We start from the raw sequence: 27,351 nt of genomic DNA, 5'->3' as shown, positions 1-27,351 counted from the left end.
TCACTGCAGCTGCAGTTTGGCTCCATTCAGGACGATAGAACTGTATGTGCAATTCAGTCACATTGTAGAGGAGAGGGAGGAACTTTTTTACGAAAACTGGAAATGTTAACCTAGTAATATACCTCGCTGGCTACTCCAGATCAGGATAAAGATAAGTGATACGCACTCAGACAAAGTAGCATTCTTAAAAACACTTAACGGCAAATGAAAAGATTGTGCCTCATATTGTGAGAACTCAGCACTGAAGTATAAAAAAAACGAGGCTTTATAATTTTAATTTGCCATTGAGAAACGCATTAAAAGCCATCTTGCGGTGAGACCCGCCATTATGAGTGTAGCCCACCACGACCACAGATTGGTAAAATATCACTTATCGGTTTTGAATGCACAGTGTTGTTTTCTTTCAGGTGTGTTTGTCATGTTTTATAATAGTTTACACTCTCCAGTGCGGCCATCGATGAAAAGCAATGCCCTTTTCACATCGTCGACCATGTGCTTTTAGGTTTTTATAGCGAAAGCTTTACTATTCCCCTCCGTAGCTTCTTTGCCGTGTGCACGAGTTTCACCTTGAACTGAGGAGAAACCACGTGACAGCTGTGACGTTACTCAGCCGCCGCCACCGAAACCAATTCTTGCCTCTGTTTCTGTAGGCTGTCGGCGCTAATTGTGTTCGTTGGCATTGACAGCATTCTAGACCCCGATGATTTTGAGGAAGGGAAGGGCACATAACTGGCATCCTGGGTCAGTGGATGCCTCAATCGCGCTTTGAGGTAGGTGGCGGTGGTGAGAGAGAGATGTGGGCTGCATGCATTAGCGCTGGCAACGTTGTGGCAGACACGCAGCACTGCAGCACTGCAGCAATGGGCCGCAGCATTCATTGGGTGACCAACCTCTCGCGATCAACTATTAATTTATCCGCCACATGCCAGGGTGGCAGGGTGGGCGCACTGCGTATCCAGTGTGCGGAAGGCACTCAACGTTACAGACGCCAAGCCGCGTCTACTTGCCCGATACACCACAGCTTTCGCTCTCTAACCAGGCACAGCAGTAGTTAAACCACAGCTAATGCTTTTCACTAAATGGCGCCACAGTGTTTCGAATTTCTTTGATGAAGCAGTAACTACAGTGCACTAAATCTTTCATATACGAGGCGTACACCTCTATGCCGAAAAGAGCTTTGAGTGTGGAAACTGAAATGGACGCTGCTCTATGCTAAAAATATCTTAGAACTGTCTGGCCGGTGCGTGTTATATTACATTTTGGTACAGAACTTTTGCCGATGTGCATTCACTATCGTGCTTGCTGGTCATGGTTTCCATCATCAGAATACATAAAAACGGCTGTATGCACTGATTTAAGAATTCTCAGTGAAAATCTTTTAAGCACTGCAGAATCAAGCACCTTAGACGACAAGCTTTCCGCTGTGCTGAAAAAAGTGTACGAAACATTTTCACCAAATCTTGTTGTGGAAGTTTGCATTGCTTAGCTAAACAAAGTATAGGAGACAAGCACAAAGGAAATATTCACACAGATAGGCTCCTATGATGTCTATACTCGGTTTTATACGTATCATGCAACACTGCCAATGCTAGCGCACCTCTTTGTGCTGCCTACATCTGCGCCAGAAAAGTAGTTCGTCATAAGTCCAACATATAGGCAAGGATCTGTCACTGTGACAAATCTCCAATGCCGCGAATGGCAATACCCTGCACTTTGTTTTACTTCTTACTACATTTCCTTCCAGCCCATCATCGGGACCTCGAGGGGTAAGAGTGACATGCAGCGAAGCGATACAAGGCTGGTATGCCTAATTGCATTGACTACATCCACGCCGAAAAATTAATGTGGATTAGCCCAGCTAATACAGGATATGCAAAGCGAAAGCGATATTGAGGTCTCCACTGACCCACGGAGCCAGTTGTGCACCTTTCCTTTCGTGGAAACGAACGGTCTTCCCAAAGTTGTCAACTCCAATGAACTCTATAAATGGTAACCGTCTCGAATATCTGGGCGGACACCGAACCAGCCAGTAAAGGAAGGAATAAAGGAGGGAGGGAAAGAGGAAAGAGAAAACTGAAAATTGAAAGTTGGATTTTGAGGGAAGGCACTGCCCAGGGGCATGTGCAGTAGTGACTAGGGAGCGAGAGAGAGAGAAAATGGGCAGTGGCTTATTTCGGCTATGCCAGGATATACATAGGAATAGCTAAGGCACAGCATGGTTAGCCTTGGTTAATCCTGATTGCAAGTCCAGGTTATACCCCTGCCACACGGCAAATTTAATGTCATTTCCATCGAATGACATTCGTTCAAAACGACATTAGTTTGCTGCCACACGAGAAAATATAATGACATTCGATGAAAACGACATTAGGTATCGAATGAGTTTGGGGAACTCATTCGCCAGCAAACTCCGAGCTAATGTGTTCCCTCGACACCAGAGACTTGGTGAGAATATGCACCGAACATAAATTTCAAATGCGACACAAGCATTATAATATTTCAACGCCCGTATAATTCTGTGGTCGTTCATTTATTTACATAATAATACCGAATAGCACCAGAAAAAATAAAACTGTCACTCTAGCTACCAGCCAACCGGAATGGACGAGCAGGCATGTTTTTTGGCTTTTTTTGTGTAGCGTGGCCCAAAGCCAGCCGTAGCCAGCCCATGAGCCAGCGGCAGGCGCGTGGGTTGTGTTGCCGGAGTCCGGAGTGCTGGCTGTGTCAATTGCTGCGGTAGTTGTGCGCTCGGAGTTGTTTGTTATTTATTCTTGCTGGATCCGCTAATCTGCCTTTGTACAGGGCCAGCCTGCTGCGTCTTTGTGCTCGCAAGCATATACTCGCAGCGATCGCATTCCGCTGCCGCGAATCCATTGCACAAAGCGACGCAGTGACGTCCGCCATTTGTCTGCCGCCGCTGGCTGAACTTTGGCTTGGCTTGGACTCCTGGTGGATAGCAGTGATCAACGCGTTATTGAAACGAGGATTAAAATTTTGAAATCGGTTTCCATTCGCAAAAAAATACTTTTCAAAACATATTGAAGCATAGATCGAAATGTTTTTATGCTGCACTTTTTCTCCATCGCAATCGCCATCATTTGCAAATGGCATTACTTTTGGCCGTGTAGCAGCACGCAGAATAAATGACATTAAGTCGAACAAATGTCATTCGATGGGAATGACATTAGATTTGCCGTGTGGCAGGGGTATTAGTCTGGTTGTCTAGCTATGTTGTTGTTGCATTACAGACACACAACTGTGGTTGCAGGGCACGCGAGCTCTCCTTTTCAATCCTCCGACATGTTATCAGGCATGCCACGCAGCTGGCGAAGTGAGTGGAGGCGAGCGCAATGACTGAAACGCAGTGTGACGTCATACCAAGGTGTGATGTCGTAGCAAACGGCGGCGGCAGTGTGATGCCAGATGGTGGTGCGAGCGCGCAAAGCACAGTAACAGTCTCACATCTCTTGGTGGACACCCGAACCATGCCGTAAAGGAAGGGATAAAGGAGGGAGGGAAAGAAGAAAGTGAAAACTGAAAATTTAAAGTTGCATTTTGAAGAAAGGCGCGCTCACATGGCTGGGGTCTACTAGTGGCGCATGCACAGTTGTGACTAGGAAGCGAGAGAGAGAAATGCGCAGTGTGTCGTCACTGCTCCTCTGGCATGCGCAGCACGGCTCTCCAGGAATCATGGGAAACTGCTCAGCCTGCAGCCAGTAAAACTTTCGCTTTAAAAAGTAATTCGCTGTTAGTAAATGTTATAACAAGAGAGTTCAATAACTGAATGCTTTCCTGCCTAGTCTGTGGTTTGCAAGCCAAATATGTACTATGTCGTCTTGTTTGGTTCCATGTTCTCGTCAAAACCGTCACCGAGGCTTTGAGAAGCACAAATGAACATGGTGGAGTCATATGCTTTTGCTGGCGCACTACTTGCATAGCCTCTGCAACTTTGCATGCTAAGTGTGAAACGGAGTATAGCTATGCAGTGCACGAATTTAGTTACACAGAGGTAGCTTGTGCACAGTGTGCAAGTTAGACAAAATGGAAAGTTCTCAATGGACACATTATGCAGATAGGATTGTATTGGTTTGCTGTGGTGAGCGAGTGAGTAAGCAATTTGTTAGACCAATTTATTTTAATCTTTATTTAAGCCCAACAATCCTAATTGACAATACCTGAGGGATGAGCTCTGAAATTGTGTGCCAAGTGGGAGCTAGGCGGCTCATCATATACTGCCTAGGTTTCTGCAGTGAGCAGCTTGAAGGACAAGAGACAAGAGGTCAGTAAGCACCGCTGGGTGAAAGACCAGGTCGAAGACCATTCCAGCCTTCTGTGCTGTGAACAAAACCTGATCTTGAAATACACTGGCATGAGCTGAGACATAGCAGTGTTAGTGCGGCTGGTGTAGGAGGAACCATGAGTTATAGTAGATGATTGATTATTTGGTTGTACAGAGTAGAAAAACTGGCAGTTTCTGCATGAGTTAAAGAAATTTGAGGTTTTCACTTCAGTGTTTGGACACTGGAGCTTCAAGAATAGTCGTGACAGAACAAAACGTGGAGCTTGGTTTTCAACTAATCTCAGGACTTCAGCTAAGATAGATTTGTGTCATGTAACGATTCCGTGCCACCAGCAGTATAGTGGACACAGTTGTCTGCAACACAGACCAGGGTCAACCTTGGCATTGTACTGTGGAATAGCTTAAAGTGCTGTGGGCGAGAAATTGATTTTTTTTTTTGCTAACCAGGAAGCTTAGCGTGAAGATTTCTGTAGCTTTGAATGCTCATTTTTGACATAGTAACACACAAAATGTGTCTTCTAAATTTTTTATTCTGCTATTTTCCGACAGGATATGTTGAATGTTTTTGTGTAAGTTGCTCAAATTTTGCCAATCGAATATATTTTTCTTCCGTAAGCGACATATATTGTTTTTTCCTTTTTATCATTGAAAAGAGAATTTTGTTAGCTATACTTTGATGCGCTGCAGTAAAAAATACAGTTAAAGCTCTTTAATTCGAACTTCACGTGACCAGGAAAAAAGTTCAAATTATCTGATGTTCGAATTATCAAATGGCCTCGAAAAAACTGACAAGAACCATTTGCATTATGATGTATGTGCCGTATTTACTTTCGTAACACCCCCACTCACGTAATGAACCCACCCACCCCGATTTTTCCCTAAGAATACGAAAAAAAAAGCGTCAGTCGTTAACGCTTCCCTCCATTTCCGCAACGCATTTCTTGGCAGTGCGCCAAGTTGCTGCGCAGCGATAACATCATGACCTGCTTACTTGATGTTCGCTCTAGCAAAGGGGAGAAGCGAACTTTGCAGAGCGCCAGCGCTTGTCCAGTTGTGCAAGCCTCGTTTTCAGTACGTTCGCCTTAAGGGAGCCAACTTGCGCTGCAGAGTTTGAGCGGCGTGGCGGAACGCTGCCGTACCGCCGTACCGCCGTCGTGCACCACCACAGCAGCGGAAAACAGGCGGCTGCCGCCAGGATTTAGAAATGGCATGATTCCATATGCTTAGTAAAATTCTGAAAAGAACAGCTGTGCATTTACAGTTAAGCTATTATTTATTCAATGACGGCAAAGAGGATGAATTATTCTTTGCGACCCCTTTCTGAACTAAAATAGCTAACCTGTTTGAACCTCCTGCGCTTCCTGACGTCAACCGACGCATACATAGTGGCTAAGCCTAGTAGCTTTGAAAATAAAGAAGCATACTGAAAATCTGGCGTGTTTCGTCGTTAAAATTTTGTGCTGCGGGCATCTTCAGACAAAGCGAAAGCTTCGTGCGACTTTTGTTTGCCGTGAACATAAGGCACAATGTAGCGGCAACGACGAGTTTGTGGCGGAGCGAGAGGCCCATGGAGGAAGAAAAACTTTCCTCCATGGAGAGGCCACTTCGACAGGCGCGGCCATGTTGTAGAATCGGGCGGAAGTCAGACGCTGTCGCGCCCTGATTGGTCTGCGCTGACAGCCCACCTTGGCCGCTTTCGGCCAGCGGCTGACCACCGGGCGATGCCACTAAAAGCTAAAAGCCGGCATCATGATTGCGGCTGACCGCGTGCTTTCATTGGCGACTGATGGGTGGAAGGATGGATGACACTCACAAAGAAAAAAAAAATTAGCAGCGGTTCAACTGCTGTTGAGCCTGGTTAGAGAGTGAAACCTGTGGTGTATCTGGTAAGTTACTGATCCGGAGTTCCCGGAACTGACCGCGGTGGCTGCGTATCCATGCTGGCGAAACGCTAAGGCGCCCCTGTGCTGTATGATGTCAGTGCAGATTAAAGATCCAGAGGTGGATTTATTCCGGAGCCCTCCACTATGGCACCCCTTCTTCCTTTCTTCTTTCACTGCTTCCATTATCCCTTCCCTTACAGAGTGATTCAGGTGTCCCCTGATATGCGAGACAGATACTGCGCCATTTCCTTTCCCCAAAATTAGCAGTGGCTTAGCTCGGCTATGCCAGGATATACATGGCGAAAGTTAAGGTATAGCATGGATAGCCTTGGTTAATCTTGATTGCAAGTCCAGGTTAGTTGTCTAGCTATGTTGTCGCATTGAAGACGACACAACCGTGGTTGCGGCGCACGCGAGCTCTCCTTTCCAATCCTCCCATATGTTATCAGGCATGCGACGCAGCTAGCGAAGCGAGCGGAGGCGACCACAACGACGAAGAACGCAGTGTGATGTCATACCAAATGGCGCGGCTGCGAGCCATGCTGTGTGACGTCATGCCAGATATCGCGGCGAGTGCGCAAAGCACAGTAACCGTCTCACATATCTCGATGGACACCTGAACCTTGCCGTAAAGGAAGGGATAAAGGAGGGAGGGAAAGAAGAAAGAGAAAATTGAAAATTGAAAGTTTCATTCTGAGGAAAGGCGCGGCACTGCGCAGGGACGGAACACCTGTGGCTCAGTGCTACTAGTGGCGCATGCGCAGTTGTGATTAGGGAGCGAGAGAAATGCGCCGTGTGACGTCACTGCTCCTCCCACATGCGCAGCACGGCTCTCCAGGAATCACGCGAAACTGCTCAACTTGCAGCCAGTAAAGTTTTTGCTTTAAAAAAAACTTTTTCGCACGTGATTTGTAACGCCTGTCCAAAGTCATAGCCTTTCATGGGCGTTGGCTGGGACCGCGCTGACAGTACTTATCCGTATTTCCGAATTAACAGGGCTCGAATTAACGAGTGCTTAGTTGCGAGTTTCGGAGGCTGCGCGGAATTGAGGGTAGGCAGCCGCCAACCCCTACCCTCCGGCAGAGCCGCGCCGGTGATGGCTCCGTTTAGGCTTTGCCCACTCTTCCACAGTTTTATCTGGCTCCATCTTTTGTTCCCGTTTAGGGCGTGCGCAGCCTCTAACTATGCGGAGGTGCTTTATTTTTTATTTTTTTGGCCACGTGCTGTGTACCAAGCCGCCCAGACGCGGCGGCGCGTAGTTTGAATTATTCGTAGCGAAACCGACTCGCTTTTGAATTAACGGGCTTTTTTATACACAGATCTCTATGGAGCTTGCCCGGAGCAAGTAGTGTAGTTCGAATTATTCGAAAATTCGGATTATCGAGGTTCGAATTAACGAGCTTTCACTGTATGTAATTAATGAATGAAAAAGATTTTTGCATACCACCCCGAAATGGCCTGCTTTCCCACGGTAAGGAAAGAGTTAACAGACTGGACCCCAAGGGAAGGCAGGGTCGTATGGGCGGATGAAGTGGTTGGGCTGATGATGCATTGCTGCTGTTGCAGTGTGTACCTAGTGGACCATGCTTGGACGTGTCGGCCCCAGCAGGCGCGCCAGCAGCTGCGGGAGATGCCTCGTTTGCTGCAGCGCATGGCCCAGCTCATGGGGGTGCCCCTGCCCCCGGGATACATCTTGGGACAGGTGTGTGTGTGCCCTCCCCACCAGCTGCTGCCCCATCCGTCACGTAGGGCTCACAATCGGAGCTCTACTTTAAAACCACCGCCGCGGTGGCTCAGTGGTTATGGTGCTCGGCTGCTGACCCGAAAGACACGGGGTTGATCCTGGCTGCGGCGGACGAATTTCAGTGGAGGCGAAATTCTAGAGGCCTGTGTACTTATATAATGTCAGTGCACGCTAAAGAACCCCAGGTGGTCGAAATTTTCAAAGCCCTTCACTATGGCGTCCCTCATAGCCTGAGTCGCTTTGGGACGTTAAACCCCCTATAAACCAAACCACTTTAAAACCTGGCTGGCCTCAGTAGCCACTTCACGGCGGAGCAGCTAACAAAAACTGCCACTATCTGTAGCCGTCAACTTTAGTTGAGAAACGCTTAAACTTAATGCTTTTATATCTATGCGGGTTTGTTGTGGCACTTGTTTGGCTCCTTTTCTTGCCAGGTGCTTTTATCAGCCACCTCGTAGTGTGTGACTTGTGCAGAGTTTATTTTACAGCTCACATGCATCCTGACAGTCTTGGTGCAATCAGAACCCCAGGTTCCACCACGTGGGCCCAGTGGGAAGTTTCGCAGCTGGCATGATCAGATAGCTGTGCTGCTCATGATGCCGTCCACATTTCCAGCACTTTGGAGAGCCTTTTTTTGCACTGACAGCTGTGCACACTATGTTCCGCTTAATTGTGGCGGTGTCCGCACCTCCAGAGTGGTCACTCCTCCTTGCTGCTCCAACACTGTTGGCAGAGGGAATTCTCTAGAGCCCCCATGGTGCTGATGTGAGTGCAGCAGGCAGCATAACCGCCACAGGCATATCCCACACAAATTTGCACCAGCCTAGCTGTCATCGAAATTTGCATCACTACGGCGCTAAATGTCATGGAGAATGCACTTGTAAGAGATAGGAAGAAGGGGTGAGTTAATGCTTTCGCTGTTGGGTGTTTCTGGTCGCAACGCACCCCCATTGTCGGCTTGGTTTCGGGAATACAGTTGAACCTCGCTACAACGAAACTGACGGGGCACGCGAAAAATTTCGTTGAAGCGAAATTTCATGTAGGCAAAAACAGCCCAAAAACACTGTCAGGTAAGGCAACATAGTCCCAAAACATCATTTATTTCCAAAGAAGTGTGTCAGCTTCTTCTGCTTCTTTTTTTTGAGCCGCTTGAGTCAGGTTTGCATGAGCCACTTGCATCAGCTTTTTCCGCTTCACGGATGTCCCCGAAGAAAGAGCTTGGGCTAGCGCGTCTTTTGACTTCAGGATCGTTGACAACGTGCTCTGTGAGATGCCGAAGTCCACTGCAAGATCTCCCTTTATCCTCTTTAATATAGCCCTTCAACTCCGCCACCAACTCGCCCAAATACCCGACATACATTTCAGCCTCTATTCTGACGACATCACTATCTGGGCTAATTGAGGCAGTGATGTCGACATGGAACACAACCTATAGTCGGCCCTCAAATCATCGACTCAGAAACTCCTTGTTGGATAAACTCAATGTTGGAGAAACTCCATGTTGCAGAAACTCCATGTTGGAGTAAATTCCTGTTGGAGAAACTCTATGTTAGAGAAACTCCCTGTTGTAGAAACTCTATGATTGAGAAGCTCCCTGTTGGCGAAGCTCCATGTTAGAGAAACCTGTTGGAGATATTGGAGAAACTTCATGTTGGAGAAACTCCCTGTTGGAGAACCTCCATGCTGGAGAATTCTGCCGCTGGATGCCATGCTGATAATTCGTGCCTTCTCTTCAAGAGAAAGGAACTTCCGCTTCCTAGAGAAAGTCGCCATGCTCGTGTTGATTGCAGCGCACAAGCACGAGTGAAAAAAACTAGGGCAAACACGCTGCTGTTGCCAGGTGTCTGCATTCTTTGGCGACAGGTTGGTTGTGGCTCTGGCTTGGAAGAAAACGGGAGCTTGAACCCGCGCCTTGTCGCAAGGCAGCCAGCCTGACTGTCATCACCACCAAGCAGTTACGGTCTTCATATGCATTTAAATGAATGGATCAATTGGTTCCAGAGAAAGTTTAGTGAAACAAAGCAGTGTGGACCTACGCAAGTACACAGATGGGTGGCGATATGCTTGTTTTATTGTAAGATAGATTTTTAAACACAGCTTCGCATAGCAGATATGACGTTGAAGTGGAAACGCGCCCCAAAAATGGTTCATTGAGATGAGAAATTTGTTCCATTACTTTCTGTGGCGTGCTGACGGGGAATTGGAAATATTTCGTTGAAGCGAGGTTTGTTGTAGTGGGGTTCGACTGTATATAAGGGAACGAACATAGCGATTTATTTTTTATTATTATTACGATACAAATAACATAGTCAACAGAATATGCACAGTTAGTGTTCTGTAGGTGTTGCTAATAAACAAAATGGAGATAAATGGGGAACAAATGAAAAAAAATACACTGCTCTCAGTACTTCTTTAGCAGAGAGTGGTAGATCCTGAAGCATGGGTCCAGGCACAAGCCTTTGTCGCACTCGGTGCACATAATACAGGTGCCTTTCCTTTTCTTTTCTCCTCGAACAGGTCGCACACACGTGGCACCTCGTCACCTCCATTGGGTGCAGCTTTCTTTGGATTCACTTTGAGGAACCATCTGGTGAAAGTGTTGTGCCGCTAGCCTCGTTGGGTCATCAGTGCTTCATTTGCCACCTCTCCTCTTAGCAATATGGTACTCTTTTATCAGTTGATGCATGGCTTTCATGCAGAATTCACCAAATGTTTTGTGTCCACCATTTTCATGCCACAGGATGAAGGCATTTAGGAGGCACATGTCCATCATATGAAAAAACAAAAACTTTTTGTACCACTTAAGGCTATTCCTAACGCTTTCAGCGAAACTAGTCATCATGTCCGTCTTGGCAACTACTAATCCTATCTTCATACTGTATTCGAGTACACATGCGGGCTTTGGCTTGTTCTCACCTGTGACCCTGTCCACCTTGCCTGTGTCTTTGTGACTTGCATCATGCATCGGCGTTGGCACAGGGACATCCCTCTTGTATCGCCATTTAAGCGCAAGAAGCATGTTTATATGAAACGAGTCCACTTCCCAACTTCAGTTGCTTCTTTTTTGAGAAATTTGGAAACCCCTTTCTGTTGATCCAAAGAGTTCCACATGCATTGGTTTTCTTACCTTGAAGACAGTTGAACAATGCTGACTACAGTACCAGTTATCTGCAAATAGTGAATGTCTTTTTCCGAGGTAGCCTTCAAGTAGTTCTAGAACGATAGAGCCAGAAAATCCCAATTCTTTGACCATGGTCAAATTTGTCGTGGCTCCAATATAAACAATAAATTTCAGAATGTAGCCAGTTTTGACATTGCATATAACAAACAACTTGACACCAAAGCTGTGCTCCTTCAAAGGAATGTATTGCCGAAATAACTGCTGCCCTTTCCATGGCATCATAGACTCATGCATGCATAGGTCTTGGTGCGGAATCAGTAGGCTACTAGGCTTGCCCTGAATTGCTTCCATAAATGGCCGCACCGTACTCAGCCAATCTCTGATACCTTTGGAGGCGCTCAGATGCAGGAGCAGGAAGTGGTCCAACAACAAAATGGTTGCAAGAAATGGCATGTGCAACAAAGGGTTCGTGCTCCGATATGTTACAGGGCATTCTTTCTGACCAGGCCCATCAGCAGAACGGCCACAAGAAAACAATACATTTCTGCCACATCTGTCTCCACCCAAGCTTTCAGACGCGACATACGTGCAACTCCTTGTGCGCTTGTCTTCAGTTGCTTGAACCAGTTCATTTTGCTCACGATGTGCGAAACGATTGGCAAATTGGTGGTGGTTTAGCTCTGGTTAAACCTCGAGTGACGTGATAGCTACAGCTGGCTGAGTGGAACTTGGTCACGTGACCAACCATGTGACAATCATGTGATCAGCCACGGCGCTGCGCCGCCAGCAGCTGCTCCGCACCACGCTGAAGGCTCGAAATGCTACCGTGATGTACCTATCGCTACAAAAACAGCTTGAAATAGCCAACTTTTTGCGCATCTGGTTCAAGAGTTGCACTCGCGGATTGTCTAGAACGTGATGCGTCAAAAGGAAACAACATGGGTGCAAAATCTTTTTTCTTCCACAAAGTTTCAGTTTGCCTACACATTTCTGGGATGATGGCCCCACCGTTTCAACATCAAAATCTGATGCTGTGGAACTCACCCCTTTCTCGGATGAGAAGCGGTCAGAATCCGAATCCCAGCTAGGCTCATACTCGGAATTTGAAGAGCCATTGCTACAATCTGCAGCCGAAGGTCCCGTGCGGTCAGCCATCCGAAAGTAACTGCGTGCACGGCGGCAGCACTTTTAGTGGCCCGCACAATGCTGAGAGATGGCACGTTGCGAAATCAAGATGACAGAGACAGATGGAAAGGAGATACAACAACCCCATTTGCTGCTGATAGCAGCAAAGGAGGCTGCATCGAGTGAGCGAAAAAAGCGATCGAGTTGTATTTTGGTCTATTGGAGAGGCAACGGTGCGCACCCCTGAACTTGACGCGACGTAGCACCAACAGCATTTTAAAAAAACCTGCAAACCTGCACGGAGTGACCATGCCCCTCAGCAAAGAAGGGTGGCCACGGTCACTCCGTACTTTTCAATATATGTAGCAACATAGCACAAGGTGAAAATACGAGCTTCTAAAAAGATTCGACAGATGGCGCGACCAATCCAAGCACGCCAGCTTTGCGCTCTGGCGGGAATTTTTGAACGCACAATGGAGAACATACAGGTACGTCAGTGACACTGCAGGGGGGAAACGAAAAAATGTATTGGTATGTCAGTGACAGCGAAAAGGTTAAGGATATCCTGTTTGAAATTATGTTGGGAGACAAAGTGAAGCCACCACGTTGGATGTGGCAGCCGCAAGAGCCGAACGAGATGGCTGCCTTTTGCTCATGCTCTGGTCGGTTCATGCTTTGCGCTCAGAGAGAATACATGCTTCGGGTCCTGAAAAGAAATTAATAAATAGAAGAATGAACGAGAAAAATGTGCAGTTGTCTGAAAATGTCTGCATTTAGTGCCAGAAAAGTAGCAGCCAAACTTGTTCATTTAATTGCAGAAATGGGCCACAACAGTTGCACTGTGATAATGCATAACCATAGTCATACTCGTCCTGTGATCTTCTTCCGCAGCCCCATGAAAATGTAACAGCGAGTACAGCATGAAATCCCACTTAGAACTGCCACGTTTACATGACTTAATGACATGCTTTGTGGAGAAGGCTTCAACTGAAAGACCTTTCAGGAACTGGGGTGTGTATTGCTGACAAGAGACGAGCTACGTCAGGCAGTCCATCTTAAACTTGTAGATTCTCAGCCGTCAAATGAGGCTCGTGTTGCTGCTGTCAGTTGAAGCAGTGCCCAGCGTTCATGCGAGACCAAGTCAAGGGTGATTGTTCCTAAAGCTAGAGAAAGTTCCTAAAGTGCAGTTTTACCATCCTCACAGCCATGCCAACAACCAGTGAGGTAGTCACATTGTTGAGGGGGAGCATTAATTGCACGCTCCCTAGGATTGCAGCCAGACTCTTCGCAGTCGGCTGATCTCGGTGATGAGATGGACATGCATACCGTGGTGGTTCCCTGCAATTTTCAAATTGTGAAGGAATAAAAAAATTTAACGCTGGCTAATGTACCTACATTTAAAAGCCAGTATCCAAATTTTATTAGTGCTGCTCAAATTATACAGCTTCACAGCAATTATCTTTGGTCAATTTTGAGCTAGTCTGAGTTACGTGAGAGCCCAAACCAGCTCAAAGGCCCATGAGCAGTTAACAGTTTCTTATCCCACCATTGGCTTCCTATTTTTCCCCCCAACAGTTTTCTTGGTGGTAGCAACTTTTTTTGGCCTTTTTCAGCTTGCAGAAACTCTCTTTTCAATGACAGTGCCCCATTTTTTTTATTAGAACACAATAACCTATTAGTAACCTATAAGTATGAGAAAGTTAGTTGGGCAGGTGAGATTAAGGGGGGGACACTGGTCTTAGACCTATTTTCCTTATTTTTAGTCCAATCGTAATGAAACTGTATCACATTGCAGAGTTTTTTATACTGATTTCAAATATGAAATTGCTTTTTAATTTATTCATTAGTTCCTAAATTAATCAATTTTAATTAGCCAATTATTAGTACCTCGGAACAAAAAAAATGGATCAATAAAAAACAATTTCTAACCCATGGCTGCATAGTATGGTGAGTAAAGAGTGCAATAATCAAAGATGTTTTTCCATTTTGCTCTCATTAGTAATTTTGCAGCACTTAGAATAGCAGCATTCAAAGTGTGAATATCGTGCATCGGTAAACTTTGCAAAATTACAAATCCTTGAAGCGTGACTGAACAACTGTGCTTCGATTATTGCATACATTGTGCCTTCAGCTTGCCTTAGCAAACAATATGACATGTCTATCTGTCCTAGACATCGAGATACTGACGTACTAAGGCAGTCAGGTGTCCAAAATTTTCACGGTGTTAAATCGCCTGCTCCTGAACAAATTGAGCCCACACAGTGATCTAAATTTAATATTATGGTCAAAATACCAATTTTCTGGAGGAGAAAACTGGTAGAGTTGAAGAATAATAGCTATAGGCTCCAAAAATGTCATTTTTAAAAAATTGATTTTTGTGTCAATTCTTGGTCCCAAAGATCAGTGTCCCCCTTTAAGCTTTGCGGGGTCAGGGTGACCACAGCTTGCACAGGGGAGGACTAGTTGGAGGGCTATGGGAGAGGCATTTTCCTTGCAGTGGCCATAGTCAGGCTGATGATGATCACCCCCTCACCCTCCCCCCCAAGAATATAGAGGGCTGCTTAAGTCACCTTAAGAGGGCAATGCAATAGCGGTGTGTTCTGGATTCATTGTGCACGAATGGAAGTTGAAGACAACAACAGCCACAGCACAGCACGAGAGAGGCAGTTAAACACATGGGGTGTTTGGCTGTGGCGATGGCGTAATGGTCCAACGCAGTGGCCAGCGATCTGTTCGCACCACTGACAGTTCGCATCCCACTTGTGCCCATAACGCGTGTTATTTTATTTATACTTCATCCGCCCACCTTACACTCTGTCGCCCCCTGCTACACTTCCCTCTCCAGTAGCAATGTCGATACTGGGTGCGTTTCAATACTCCCAAGTAGACGGCTACTTAGACGTCTAGCTGGACAGCCGCCGTCTTGGGACGCGTTCCATTTCTCACGAAGCTGTCTAAGGTGACTGCTTTGCCGAAGTCTACATCGTTGCAGGCTAACTTGCTGTCTAAAGATGGCGGAGCTGATGTACGCGGATGAGCGAGTCATGCTCTTGCGGACGTCGGGCGGTACCCAGAGTATAGGAAAGGAAAAATGTGCGTCATTCTATTATGTTATTTGGTACGCAAACTAGTGGGTAATTTATCTTCGTGGACGTGCGATTCCTAGCAGTGAATCATCACGCAGGAGAAAATCGTGCAGTTGAGAACTTTCCTACAGCAGCAGACACTGTAGGTCTGTTTACGTGACCTGTTTACGTGATCCGGCATCTGACGATGCCGGATCTTAATTAGCACCTTGATTTTAGAGATTAACACTCGTTGCAGTCGTTGGGTTCCTCGACGGGCGTTAAGACGGCTGGCGTGACGGTTAACAAATGTGTTCTGTTGCTGTATTAGTTGCATCAACTCGTTCGCGTACATTCTTTTTATCTCCACAGTCTGAGAACAAACACACTGGCATGTTGCGAATTGATTTTAGTATTTGCAGGATTAAAGCTCGCTGCTGTATTTAGGTCTCTCACCGTCACTGAGTACGACGTACGGCAGACAGCAGGTCTAATGGCACGCATGTGTTTTCCTGTTGCAGTGTATATTAGCCGTATCGCATTTCGCGCACATTGATTACAGTCTTTCGTATTCTTTCTTATGTTTACAGGACCGTCTGGACGAGCAAATTCGAGGAGCTTGTACAATTTAGCAGCAATAATAAAAGAATAATCACATATATCTTTAGTGTCGTCTTCAGAGATTGGCCCTGTCTGCTACAAGTAGACTGACCGATAGGCACATCCACCAGTCCGTCTTACGTGCAAAGTCATTGCAGAAAAAACGTGCAAACTTGTAGAAAACATGTTTTTAATGATCGTTATTGCTCAGTTTGAGAAAAATTGTAGTACAACTGTTCATAAGCTTTAGTTACATTATTATGCCGCGAGGCGGCGTGAGCAGTAGACAAGTTCCAATACATGGACATGTAGACAGCTTCTTAGACGTCACACTGGACATCTTGTTAGACGTCTAGAGTATTGGAACGCAGCCACTGTCACAACCTCCCAGCTCCTCTGGGGCCGATGGATTTTCAAATTTGGCAGCACGCTGTGGTTGGTCCTTGGTGGTCATATGACACCTGTGATGTCATCACTGACTCGACCAATCACAGAATTTCCTGACATCCGGCAGAGGGGTTTTGGTGGGGCAACAGCTCTAAAGCTACTGCCATCTTCTGTTGTCCTTTCTACTCTTCTGTCTCATCAGGACCGTCCTGAGCTGGTGGAGGCGGTGTTTGAGCGCATGTGGCTGCACAACCAGACGTACAGTGTGGCGGGACCACTGGCCACCACGGAGGATTCCGTACCTGTCTGGTGAGCTCTTAATTGAAGTGCCACTTTGTTGTTTTTGTTTATTTGCACTATGTTGTACAAAAATAAGAAGCATGGCCAGTGGCTAGTCCAAGCGAAAGCGTTCGTTTTTCAAGCAGTAGATCAGGAGAATTTGTTTCATTTAGTACAATCGATCCTACATATTACAGTTGCAGTTGTAAAGAACACTCACTTATTACGAATTAGAGTGCAGCTACCGTCAAAATACGTATTTGGACTATGGCAATGCGTCTCATATACAACAAACAACTATGGCTGCGTCACTCGGTTATAACGAACAAGCAGGCACTTTAAACTCGCCTTCAAAGACAAAAAATGCGCGCTTCTCCCTTAGCGCAGTGACCGAAGAGTGTGTTCCAGCTCCCGTGATCCCTTCAAAAATAGTGTCGACCACTAAATAACAATAAAAACGGCGGCATTGAAATTGAACTTAACCACCAGCCAAGCGGCCTGAGAGACTATAAGTTCAATCAGGGCAGGTGTGTTTGCCGGCTGGGCAAAGCACCTTAAGTAAAACAGAAGCGTGGTGAGCGCGATTAAGGGGCTGCTTTGAAAGCGAAATTACATGTTCAGTGATCAGCAAACGATAGCAATTTAAAAAGTTTAAATACTAGTCACAAGGTGTGCCATGCTGGTCCACCCGGTTACACGGCGTGCGTCGCCTGCCCTGTTGCATTTTCGTCTTCTGCGCTGCGGCCGCGTGCAGGCAGTGCTCAGACGACCGAATCCAGTATCTGTCACCCTTGTGTGGAGCGGCCTAACAGTGCGCACCAAGAAATTGAAACCGAAATCAGACAGTAACCGATAGTTTTCGGTTAAAGTGCTTGTTCCTACCTGGCTTCTATAGTTACGCACCTCTACATCCGTGCAAAAGTTGCTTCAAAAAGGGACCAGCTGCTGCAAGATGATTGGAAGCCGAATGTTCTGCTTGAGTGGTTTACATAAGGAAGTCCAAACTGTACGTTCTGCATGCACATGCACAGCGGTAGCTTTGTCGCTGCATTCTTACAACTTTGTCAAGGATCTAAGGCAAGTATGCCGACCTATCACCAGGTGCCTGAAAGCCTCAATCGCTGTCAGTATTATCGCACCCGAAACGCCACTTGTCCGCAGCAAGGGTTTCAGCCCGGAGCATGTGACTGTGGTGGAGAGCTTAGAACTTCTTGTTAGGGTCTAGTTTGAAGAAAAAGACGCGCACACCAGACTTTCTAAAAAATCTGCCAATTTTGCCTGAGTAGGACAAGTCCACTTTCTACGAACTTCAGATACAACGCACACAATTCCCTTGACCATGAGGTTCATCGTGAGTGGGCTCAATTGTATTTAGACTATCAAAATGGCCCAGTGGTTATGGTGCAGGGTTGCTCACCTGAAAGACATGGATTCATTCCTGGCTGCAGTGGTTGGATTTTGATAGAGGCGAAATGCTAGAGGCCTATGTACTGTGCAGTGTATGTCAGTGCACGTTAAAAAACCCCAGGTGGTCGAAATTATCCGGAGCCCTCTTTTGTGGCATCCCTCATATCCCGAGTCGCTTTGAAACATTAAAACTCATAAACTAAACCAAACGAGTTGTGGGGATTCACAGTAGCCATGGCAACATGGTACCAGGGATAAGCTTGTGGCCATTAGAAAATGTGAATAATATTACAGTGTATTTATTACTCATACACAGTAACTTCAGTGTTCATTGACTACAGTAGCTAAAGATGTAACGTGTGTGTACTTGCGACTTTCAATGCTGTTTTGCATTTTCAGTTTCTGCAAGTGCATTGCCATCAAGGTGCACATTAGGTGCCAAAATGAGAAATCGGTTCCATATGTGGCTGCTACCCCGCCACCATTTAGAATCCTTCACCGATAACCAGTGCCACAGCCGTCGCCGCGGCGCAAACGAACTTTCGCGATCACCAGTGGTGCAGCACAGTTGGCGGGCCGCTCCTACGGCAGATCGAGTGGCCGTGCCGGTACTCACCTATGGGGCAGAAAGATGGAAGCTAACGAAAAGGGTTCAACTTAAATGAGAGCAGCGCAGTGAGCTATGGAAAGAAAGATGATTAATACAACGTTAAGAGACAGGAAGAGGGCAGAGTGGTTTCAGAGAACAAACACGGGTTAATGACAGCCCAGTCGAAATCAAGGAGAAATGGATCTGGGCAGGGCCTGTAATTTGGAGGTTAGGATAACCGATAGTCATTAATGGTGACGGACTGGATTTCAGGGGAAGGCAAGCATAGCAAGGGGTTGCAGAAAGTTAGGTGGACGGATGATGGTTGCAGGGATATGGTGTCCACTGCTAGCACAGGACAGAGTTAGAGATATGGGAGAGGCCTCTGTCCTGAAATGGGCATAGTCTGGCTGATGATGATAATGGCTCTCTCTATAGGGTTGTATAATTGTCCTCTTCTGCTGGTTTTTCTACCTGGCTCTCTGTAGGGCTTCTACTACACAGTGCGAAAAAGCTTCTTCAGATTGAATTTTCACCTATTACAAAGCCTGCTCCATATTGCTCTTGGCCATTTCCACCACTGCTTCAGTAACGAGAAATCTGCAGATACCTCATGGCCTCCTTATAATTGCAATGCATCATGACAGCATTCAGTAATCTTCTTTGTAGTGAGCATGAAGTCAGACTGTGACATTACTTTTTTAGCTGACTGTAATTGTTATCCAGAGAATTGTAAGCAAGGTTTTAGTTTACAAGTTGAAGTTGATTACTGATGTTACTTAATGCCATGTAGGCCTTACAGATAGCTATACAGTAGAATCTCAGTGATACAAATTTCGCGGGGTCGCGAAAAAAAAAAGGCTGCCACCACCTGGAAGACGTTGAAGTAACGAGTGTTAGCTGTTTGGTTTACTAGATGAAGAAAGCGAAGAAGAATGCGCCGCTCGTCTCGAGAAACGGAATGTAATATTCTTTGAAACGGGGTGGATTGCCACCATGCTCGGCTACGCGTGCACGCAAGCCGCCTAGCGCCATCTATCAGAGAAATGACAATGCATGTCTACCATTGTCGAGTTGCACCCCGCTCAAGATACGTCCGAAACAAAATTTGCTTCGTTTGGGGGTAAAGGTGGGCCTAGAATTTGGCTTGCGGTGCGATATGGTAATGCTTCAATTAGTAATTGCATGTATACAATGTTTACCTATTATTTAATTGTGGTTTTATCCCACAACCCATAGGGTCTTATTTGCCTACCGAATTCGGTATACAACTGTCCCCGGATGGGTGCCCGTTGTTGTCGGAGTATATATAGCGGAACGAATGTATACATTTATAGCGGTAACAGGACAGTTTTCCTACTCGTTTTAGGATATTTTCTTGAGAGGGCACAACCAATTTTAATGGCCGCCATCTAGGATTCGAGAAACCAAAACTATGCTGCCATTTCGTCCCCTGAAGTCATACTCACATAGTTCCACCTTTATCCACCATATTGGACCGTGACGTCATCATTGGCACGCGGCAAGTGGTTGTTTCTACAGTGCTATTGTAGATGACGCTATACAAGTCTCAACGCGAGATGCACTGTTGTCTAGTTGCAGCCACAGATGGCACTTTGATCTCAGGGTGGTAGGAGACCTCACGAAATCTTTAAACGTGATGAGTAGTTGCTGCCACAAATGACGCTGTGATCAAGGGTGGTAGCAGATCCCACGAAATCTCGAAACGTGATGGGTAAGAGCTAACGTGCTTAAAATTCGTATCGTCCGAAATTTCGTATCATTCAGATGAACAAAATTCTTGCAAATGCATGAAAAATGCATTCACACAGAGCTGTTTACGACTGACGGGATTTATTCACTGCTGTGCGGCCACAGCTCGCTTCTCGCGGTCGCATCTTTGATCGCGACTTTGATGATGTGCAGGCCGTGCACCACCGCTTACTACACCGCGCAATTGGCGACAGTGACTTTGGCGATGTGCGGGCCATGCACTGCCACTCACTGCCCGCGTACCGCTTAATTAGCGATCGCGACATCAGCGGTGTGTGGGCAGCGTTTAGTGCTTGAGGGTGCGGTCGCAGCTTGCGCGTTTGTATCATCCGTAGAGGCAAGGGAGAGAGTTTGGAACATCCAAAATTCTGCACATCATACACAGTGCACTCTGGCCGGGGAATTTCGCAAACTCGTATCGTGAAATTCGTATCAACCGTGTTCGTATCACCGAGATTCTACTTATACTGATTATGGTTGCAAACAAACTTCAGCACCCTTGATTCTTTTCATAGCCGTGTTTTATGGAAGAGCATTTGTCTTTAGTGTTAACTAGCCGTACTGATATTTGAAATTATCTGAATATATTCAATTCAATTCTTAGCCAATTTTCATTATTCAAATTTGCTTTGTAACCAAAAATTTCATAATCTCACTCCTACACTTTTTACTGTAAGAACAATTACGGCAGCTTGGCTGTTGCCAATGATATCCAAGTCAGTGTGAACGAACTCTGGAATGTCGAGTGATGAGTAGTGGTATGTCTGAAATTTCAGTTGTGACTATGAGTCGATACTGTGGGATCTGTGACAGATCCGTGCTGCACAATAAAATACAGCAGATTTTGATGCTGTCAGAGCTTCTACTAAGATGGATGGCTGGGATTGATGTTAGTGTTTGCCACCATTCTGACTGATGATGTGGCAAATCCTTCTTGCGTGAGTGATGGAAGGAGGTCGTAGACAGCTGGGAAGTCCAAAGACACTGTCCTAGGCAACTGTACCGCAATGCTGCCCTGGCTTGGCACACACACATAGCGATTAGGGAGGTGGCATTGACTGGCCTCTTCAAATGTGGGCACATTGGCAGTCTGGGAAAAGCAGCTGCGTGACCACTGTGAGATTGTTTTACCGTTTTTTTTTCTTCAACTCATGGCGAGTCAAACTGCTGTGGGTAGTGGGTGTGTCTCTCGAAAATGATGATTTTCAACTGTTGCTGCAGGTACGTGATGGATGAGTTTGGGAGCAGCATTCAGCACGACAGCCGGAGTCCCAGCTTCCGCTGCGTGCCCTTCTACCAGCTGCCCCAGAGGGAGGCCTACAGCATCCTCTTCCCCATCAGGGACCTAGCCCACGGGGGTCAGTACTGTGTGCAGTGCCTGCAGGGAAAGAAAGAATGCATTGTTAACCCCAATGAGCGCCAGTCCTGTCCACTTCTTCGTTTGTCCTTGTCTTTTCACGCTGCATTCTTTAACCATGATTGTGATACCATGCTGTAGAGTCTCTCTAGCTGCTGCGTGATGGTGGTGGCTTGTGGCTGTTTGTTCCTTTTGTATCAGGCAGACACTATGTACGTATGCTAGCCGGGCTTGATGTACGAGGATCTGGTGCGCCGTCTCTTGGCGCTGCAGTGTACTCTGCCGCTGCAAGTGGATTTTGGTTGCTCATACGCTTAGGCTTTGTAAATTGGTGACAAGAATTGGTGATGCTAATTGGTCATCTTAATTTACTAGATGTTGCCCGTTTTGTAGCGTATTCTGCAGTGCTGGGCGCTCACACAAGGCCTTCTTATAGTGCCCTCAGCCGAAGCTTTTCCATGCTCTAGGGGTTGCGCACCTCTCAACCCAAGGGGCAGGCTTACGAGTCCCGGCTCGGCCATCTTTGTTTTTGAGTGCAGTTGCTTTTATTTGCTTTTATTTCTTCAGAGGCACTACGTAATGGTGGTGGAGTGATGTCACGACCCTGTAGAGCAATGAGGAATTGTGTAGTGATGACATCACTGTTGTGCTTTGTGGTCATTGTACGTTTTTGAATTACCCGCGCTAGGTCATGTTGTTGGGATGTCACACTCATTGACCAATGGGAATTTCGTTTTCACATCAAAGGAGTTGCCTTTGAACAAAACTTTGTTCTTGAACCCCTGGGGTTATCGCGAAAACTTGCACTCTAATGCTATTGCATTAAAACGAGAAGGATGCTGTCTTTGCTAGCACCTTCTGCCACCACAGCAGAGCTGCACTAGCGAACCAGTTTGGGCCACCTCCCACCTCCCTGTCACTTGTCAGGCATTATGGTCTAGCTCTGATGTGGCGGGATTAATATTCCTGACATTTGCCTAGCCTAATGTCACTGGCCTCATTGCCTCGTGTCTCACCTGCTGAGGGCAGGAAAAAGAGGAGCGGAAGTAGCGGAAGCTAGTGGGTGGGACTCTGCCCATTGGTTGGCATGGTTACGCCTAGACTCCACTTAAGTGTATGTCCAGACAGGCCGTCTGGACCATCCACACTCGTCAATGAGGTAGAATGGAAATTTGCACATGCTCCGCAGGCTTCCACACGCCGAACATAAGAATAGTGCAGTAGACTCTCATTGAGACCAATTCTGAGATAAAATCATCAATGTGAGGCCATTTGGTTGGTTTCCCATAGGAGTCAGTGTAACAAAAAAAAAAAAGAAGAAAACACTTTAGACAAACTGTTTCGCGTGCGTTTCGTTTAGGATTAATTTTCTCAGTGTCCACAAACCAGGGTGACCCCACGCAACAGCACTCGTGTGGTGTCCACACCGTTCTGTCGAGAGAAGAAAACTATATAAAACGCTTCTACACAAGAAAATGCACCCCCACAGGGCACCTTCATGCCTGCCCGCACTCAGTGCAGAGATTTGACATATCCAGATCTCAGCTTTGTGCGTGTGTCACATGCCTTGTGTTGCCTCTGGCAGACTAAAAGGCACTTATGTGCGAATTGCACCCACTTTTTCACTTGGGGCTTAAAATTTGGCTGCCGAGTTATCATTAGACGCAGCATCACAACAGGTGTTATCACTGCAGAGATGGCCAGATAACGGTGCGTGGGTGGAAAGGGATGTGGTGCGCCTCCTCATATAGTTGGTAACCGACATGCTGAGGAAGGCGTGAGAGAGATACTGTGTGGCTAACCGCCTGGGCAGCTGCTTGGAGCGGGAGGAAAAGCAAAAACCATAAGAAAAAAAAAAGTTGCCGCCGCCATCTGGAAGATGTTGAAGTAAAGAGCGTTAGCTGTGTGTTTTACTAGAATTGATATGAATGAGATTAAAGTGAGGTACACCAATGGAAATACGAATTTGTATGTTTATTTTATTTAGTTATTTTTCGTTTTTATTATTGGCCAACATCTTGGATTTATAAGTGACGTCACCAGTCAATCACCAATTGGATATATCACTGACGTCACCAATAAGTCACCAATTCAGTATACTAATGACGTCACCAATTGCCAATTGGGTTGCTATTTTGATTTACTATGGGGGCCGCTATCTTGAATTCTTTGGATTTAAAAAATGCTATCTTGAATTCTTTGGACTTAGAAAATTTCATGCCGAAGGGATGTGGTAGCAGACCCCAAGAAATCGAGAAACGTGATGAGTAAGATCTAGCGCTCTTAAAAAGGCATGCAGGTGGCAGTTGCTGAGGAGGAGAGAAAAAGAGGTAATGAAAGAGAAAACTTTATGTATCCTTTTTCACCCCGCAGGGGGGCGTCTGCAGCTTGCAGGCGTCGATGAGTGGCGACACCGCGGGTTCCCGAGCATCCGCAGGGACATCCCCACAAGGGATGATGGTGAACAATGCATCACCACGGACCCGAGCACCCGCGTCTAGCCTAGCGTGGCATCACTGTGTCCGGGGAAAAGGGGATCCTGGTGTTTGAGCCGATGCTGAGCGTTTGGACCTTTAAGGCCCCTCGGCGGAGGCAACACACCACTTTGGCCCCAGCTTCCTTAGATGGCACCTCCGGCCTGACCCGACCGGGGGAAATAGGCAGTCGCCTTTTCCTATCCTCCCCTCTATCTTTCACTTTCCTACCCCTTTCTCACAACTCTCCTGTCTCCTACTCACTTCTAGTTCCTTCCTTTTTTCCTGGCGGCGAGGGTTAACCTTGTGTGGCCAACCACCCTGAGTTGCGTCATATTGGGTTATAGTTGGGGTGTCAGCTGGCGAGGGTAGGACTTGTTTGCAAGTTCCTGTCCTGTCCCCAAGTTGGGCTCCATGGTGGGTGGCTGGCACCGTAGCCTGAAAACGCGCTTATCCTATGGCAAACCTTCTCTCAGCAACTGATCGCCCTCACAAGAGAGGGTGGACCGAGGTAACTCAAAATTTCATGACAAAAAAGAAACAAAGTTTTCCTAAGTTTCATGTGATTCATAGTGAGCAGAGTAACAAATCTGCTAGAATAATCTCCCCATTCATTGTAGAAAAATGTTTGACGGGTGTCTTGGGCTTTGGCTACAAGGTTACAAAAATGGCCAGTGGAGATCTCTTACTGGAACTTCGAGATAGCATCCAACACTCAAAACTTTCCAACATTGTGTCCATGGGTGACATCCCTGTATCCATATCTGCCCACCGATCCCTCAATACAGTCCGGGGTGTAATTTCAGAGAATGATTTTCTGCACCTCACTGAACAAGAAATCAAAGAAGGGCTTGCTGAACAAAACATTGTTGATGTCCACAGGATAAAAATAAGAAAAGAAGGCAAAGAAATACCAACAAAGCACATTGTCTTGACATTTGCACATAGTACTCTCCCAGACTCAATTGAAGTGGGTTATCTAAAAATAAATCTTGAGACCCTACATTCGTAACCCTCGACGATGCTTTAACTGTCAAAGGTTCGGCCACGGCTCAGGGAGTTGCCGCGGTCGTAAAACTTGCGCAAAATGTGCTTCAAAAGATCACTCTTCTGATGACTGCAACGGCGCCCCACGCTGCGCAAACTGTGAGGGAGACCATGCTGCATACTCCAGGGCGTGTCCGTCCTGGAAGAAAGAAAACGCAATAATCACACTCAAAACTACTGAAAACATTTCGTTCAAAGAAGCAAGAAGGCGATGCACACAAACAAGCACATTCTCCTTCACAGCCAAAACAAACTTTGCCAATGTGGTGCGTGGGCGCGGCGCACCACAACAGGCTTCGGCACCTGCCCAGGCCACTCGCACTGAGCCTGTGGTGGGGCCATCCGCGCCCCCAGGTGGAGTAGGTAACACTACCCCGCCAACCCAAAAAGAGGCCTCGCAGACCCCCGTGTCCGTGGCCCCCCAAGACCTCCTCCCACAGGTCGAGGTCCAACTCTAATGTCCACGTGCCGTCCGCACGGTCGTCCAGTGCCTCTGCAGAGGCGATGGACACGACCCAGGGCAGCCCCGTGCCATCCATGTCGGGTGGTTGGCAGAGCTCTCTGGATCGGTCAAAAAAAGACAGGCCCCGAATCAAAGGGCCACAAATAACTTAATCTAGTTTTGACTACATAGGAAAACAAAATTAAGATGGCTTTCATAATGCAATGGAACTGTAGAGGACTTATGAATAACTACAGTGACATAAAAGATATCCTAGGAGCACATGCTCCTGTTGCGTTATGTCTACAAGAGACAAATTTAGGGCCTCAAAACAATAATTTTCTTAAGAATTATGCTGTTTTTCGCCGCGACCGAGAACAGGCGAGCAGGCTGTCAGGAGGTGTGGCAATTATAGTCAAAAACGGTGTCCCGTCTAGTGAGCTTAAACTAAAAACAAGACTTGAGGCAGTAGCAGCCACTCTGCTTGCACATAAAACGATTACAGTGTGCTGTGTATATATTGGGCCACAGTTGAAATTAACACTCCTTGACTTAGAGGGCCTTTTAAATCAGCTACCAGAGCCATACCTGGTAGTTGGCGACCTTAATGCACATTCTCGTTTTGGGGGAAGCGAGAAAACGGACGCTAGAGGGCAGCTCATCGAAGATTTTATTCTATCCACTAATGTCTGTTTGCTGAACTCGGGTAAGCCCACATACTGTTCCCCATCCTCAGGAAGAATGAGTGTTTTAGATTTGTCTTTTAGTTCACCGTCTGTTTTTAGCGATTTTAACTGGAGTGTTTTAGACAATCCATATGGAAGCAATCATCTCCCTGTTTTAATAGGTCTGTCATCCTCGCGAACAATTATTCCAACAAAACCGCAGCGTTGGAAACTACATTTAGCTGATTGGGCATTGTTTCAAGAAAAAGCAAGTTTACAGGATATAATTTTAGAAAACCACAGCATAGATGACATTGTAAATGAAATGTTCACAACATGCATTCTTTCTGCTGCACATGTATCAATTCCTAAATCCACGGGAGTGGTGCGCCAAAACCACAAAATTTGGTACACACGAGAATGCAAGGAGGCAAAAAACAAAGCCTGGGGAGTCTTTCGCAGATACCCAACTCATGAGAACCTCATTTTTTTCAAAAAGGCGGGAGCACATGCGAGGCGTATCCGGCGCAAGGCCAAGAAAACATCATGGCAAACTTACGTCTCTTCTATGAACAGCTCGACCACATCAAAAAAAATGTGGGAGCAAGTTCGAAAATTAAATGGCCGCTACTCACCTTTCACAATTCCTCTTCTCACAACACCCGGCACGCAAACGAGTTTAGAGGAACAGGCAGACATACTGGGGGAGCACTTCGCTGTTGTTTCCGGTTCAGCACACTATACGCAGTCATTTCTTAAATACAGAAATATAGCCGAAAAACGAAGGCTCCCAACAAGTGGAGGTACTAATGAAAAATATAATACTCTTATTACACTCCAAGAAATCAACACTGTACTGTCTGCCGGTAAGAAAACTGCTCCAGGACCCGACCAAATACACTATGAAATGCTTGCCCATTTTTCCAAGCCTGCTGTAGAGGCACTTTTAAGATTCTTTAACAAAGTATGGGTATCAGGGAAAATACCCGAAGCCTGGAAAAAAGCTATTATTGTACCGTTCCTTAAACCTGAAAAACCCCCAACCTCCCCTAGTAGTTACAGACCCATAGCCCTGACTAGTTGCCTCTCAAAA

The 27,351-nt window shown here is 46.4% G+C and overlaps 1 protein-coding gene across 1 annotated transcript in view; it reads left to right on the top strand.

Moving 5' to 3' along the window:
* The window catches only part of TTLL12 (Tubulin tyrosine ligase-like 12), a 147,757-nt gene that overhangs the window by 14,360 nt on the left and 106,046 nt on the right, over positions 1-27,351 (top strand). The window contains exons 4-6 of the mRNA XM_077637524.1: positions 7,750-7,885; positions 16,428-16,534; positions 21,495-21,631. Of these exons, the coding sequence (XP_077493650.1) occupies positions 7,750-7,885; positions 16,428-16,534; positions 21,495-21,631 (380 nt within the window). The remainder of the gene's footprint in view (positions 1-7,749; positions 7,886-16,427; positions 16,535-21,494; positions 21,632-27,351) is intronic.

Source organism: Amblyomma americanum, chromosome 9 (genome assembly GCF_052857255.1).
Source record: "Amblyomma americanum isolate KBUSLIRL-KWMA chromosome 9, ASM5285725v1, whole genome shotgun sequence".
Lineage (NCBI taxonomy): Eukaryota > Metazoa > Arthropoda > Arachnida > Ixodida > Ixodidae > Amblyomma > Amblyomma americanum.
Note: the sequence above shows the minus strand (reverse complement) of the source record. Positions and strands in the feature narration are given on the sequence as shown.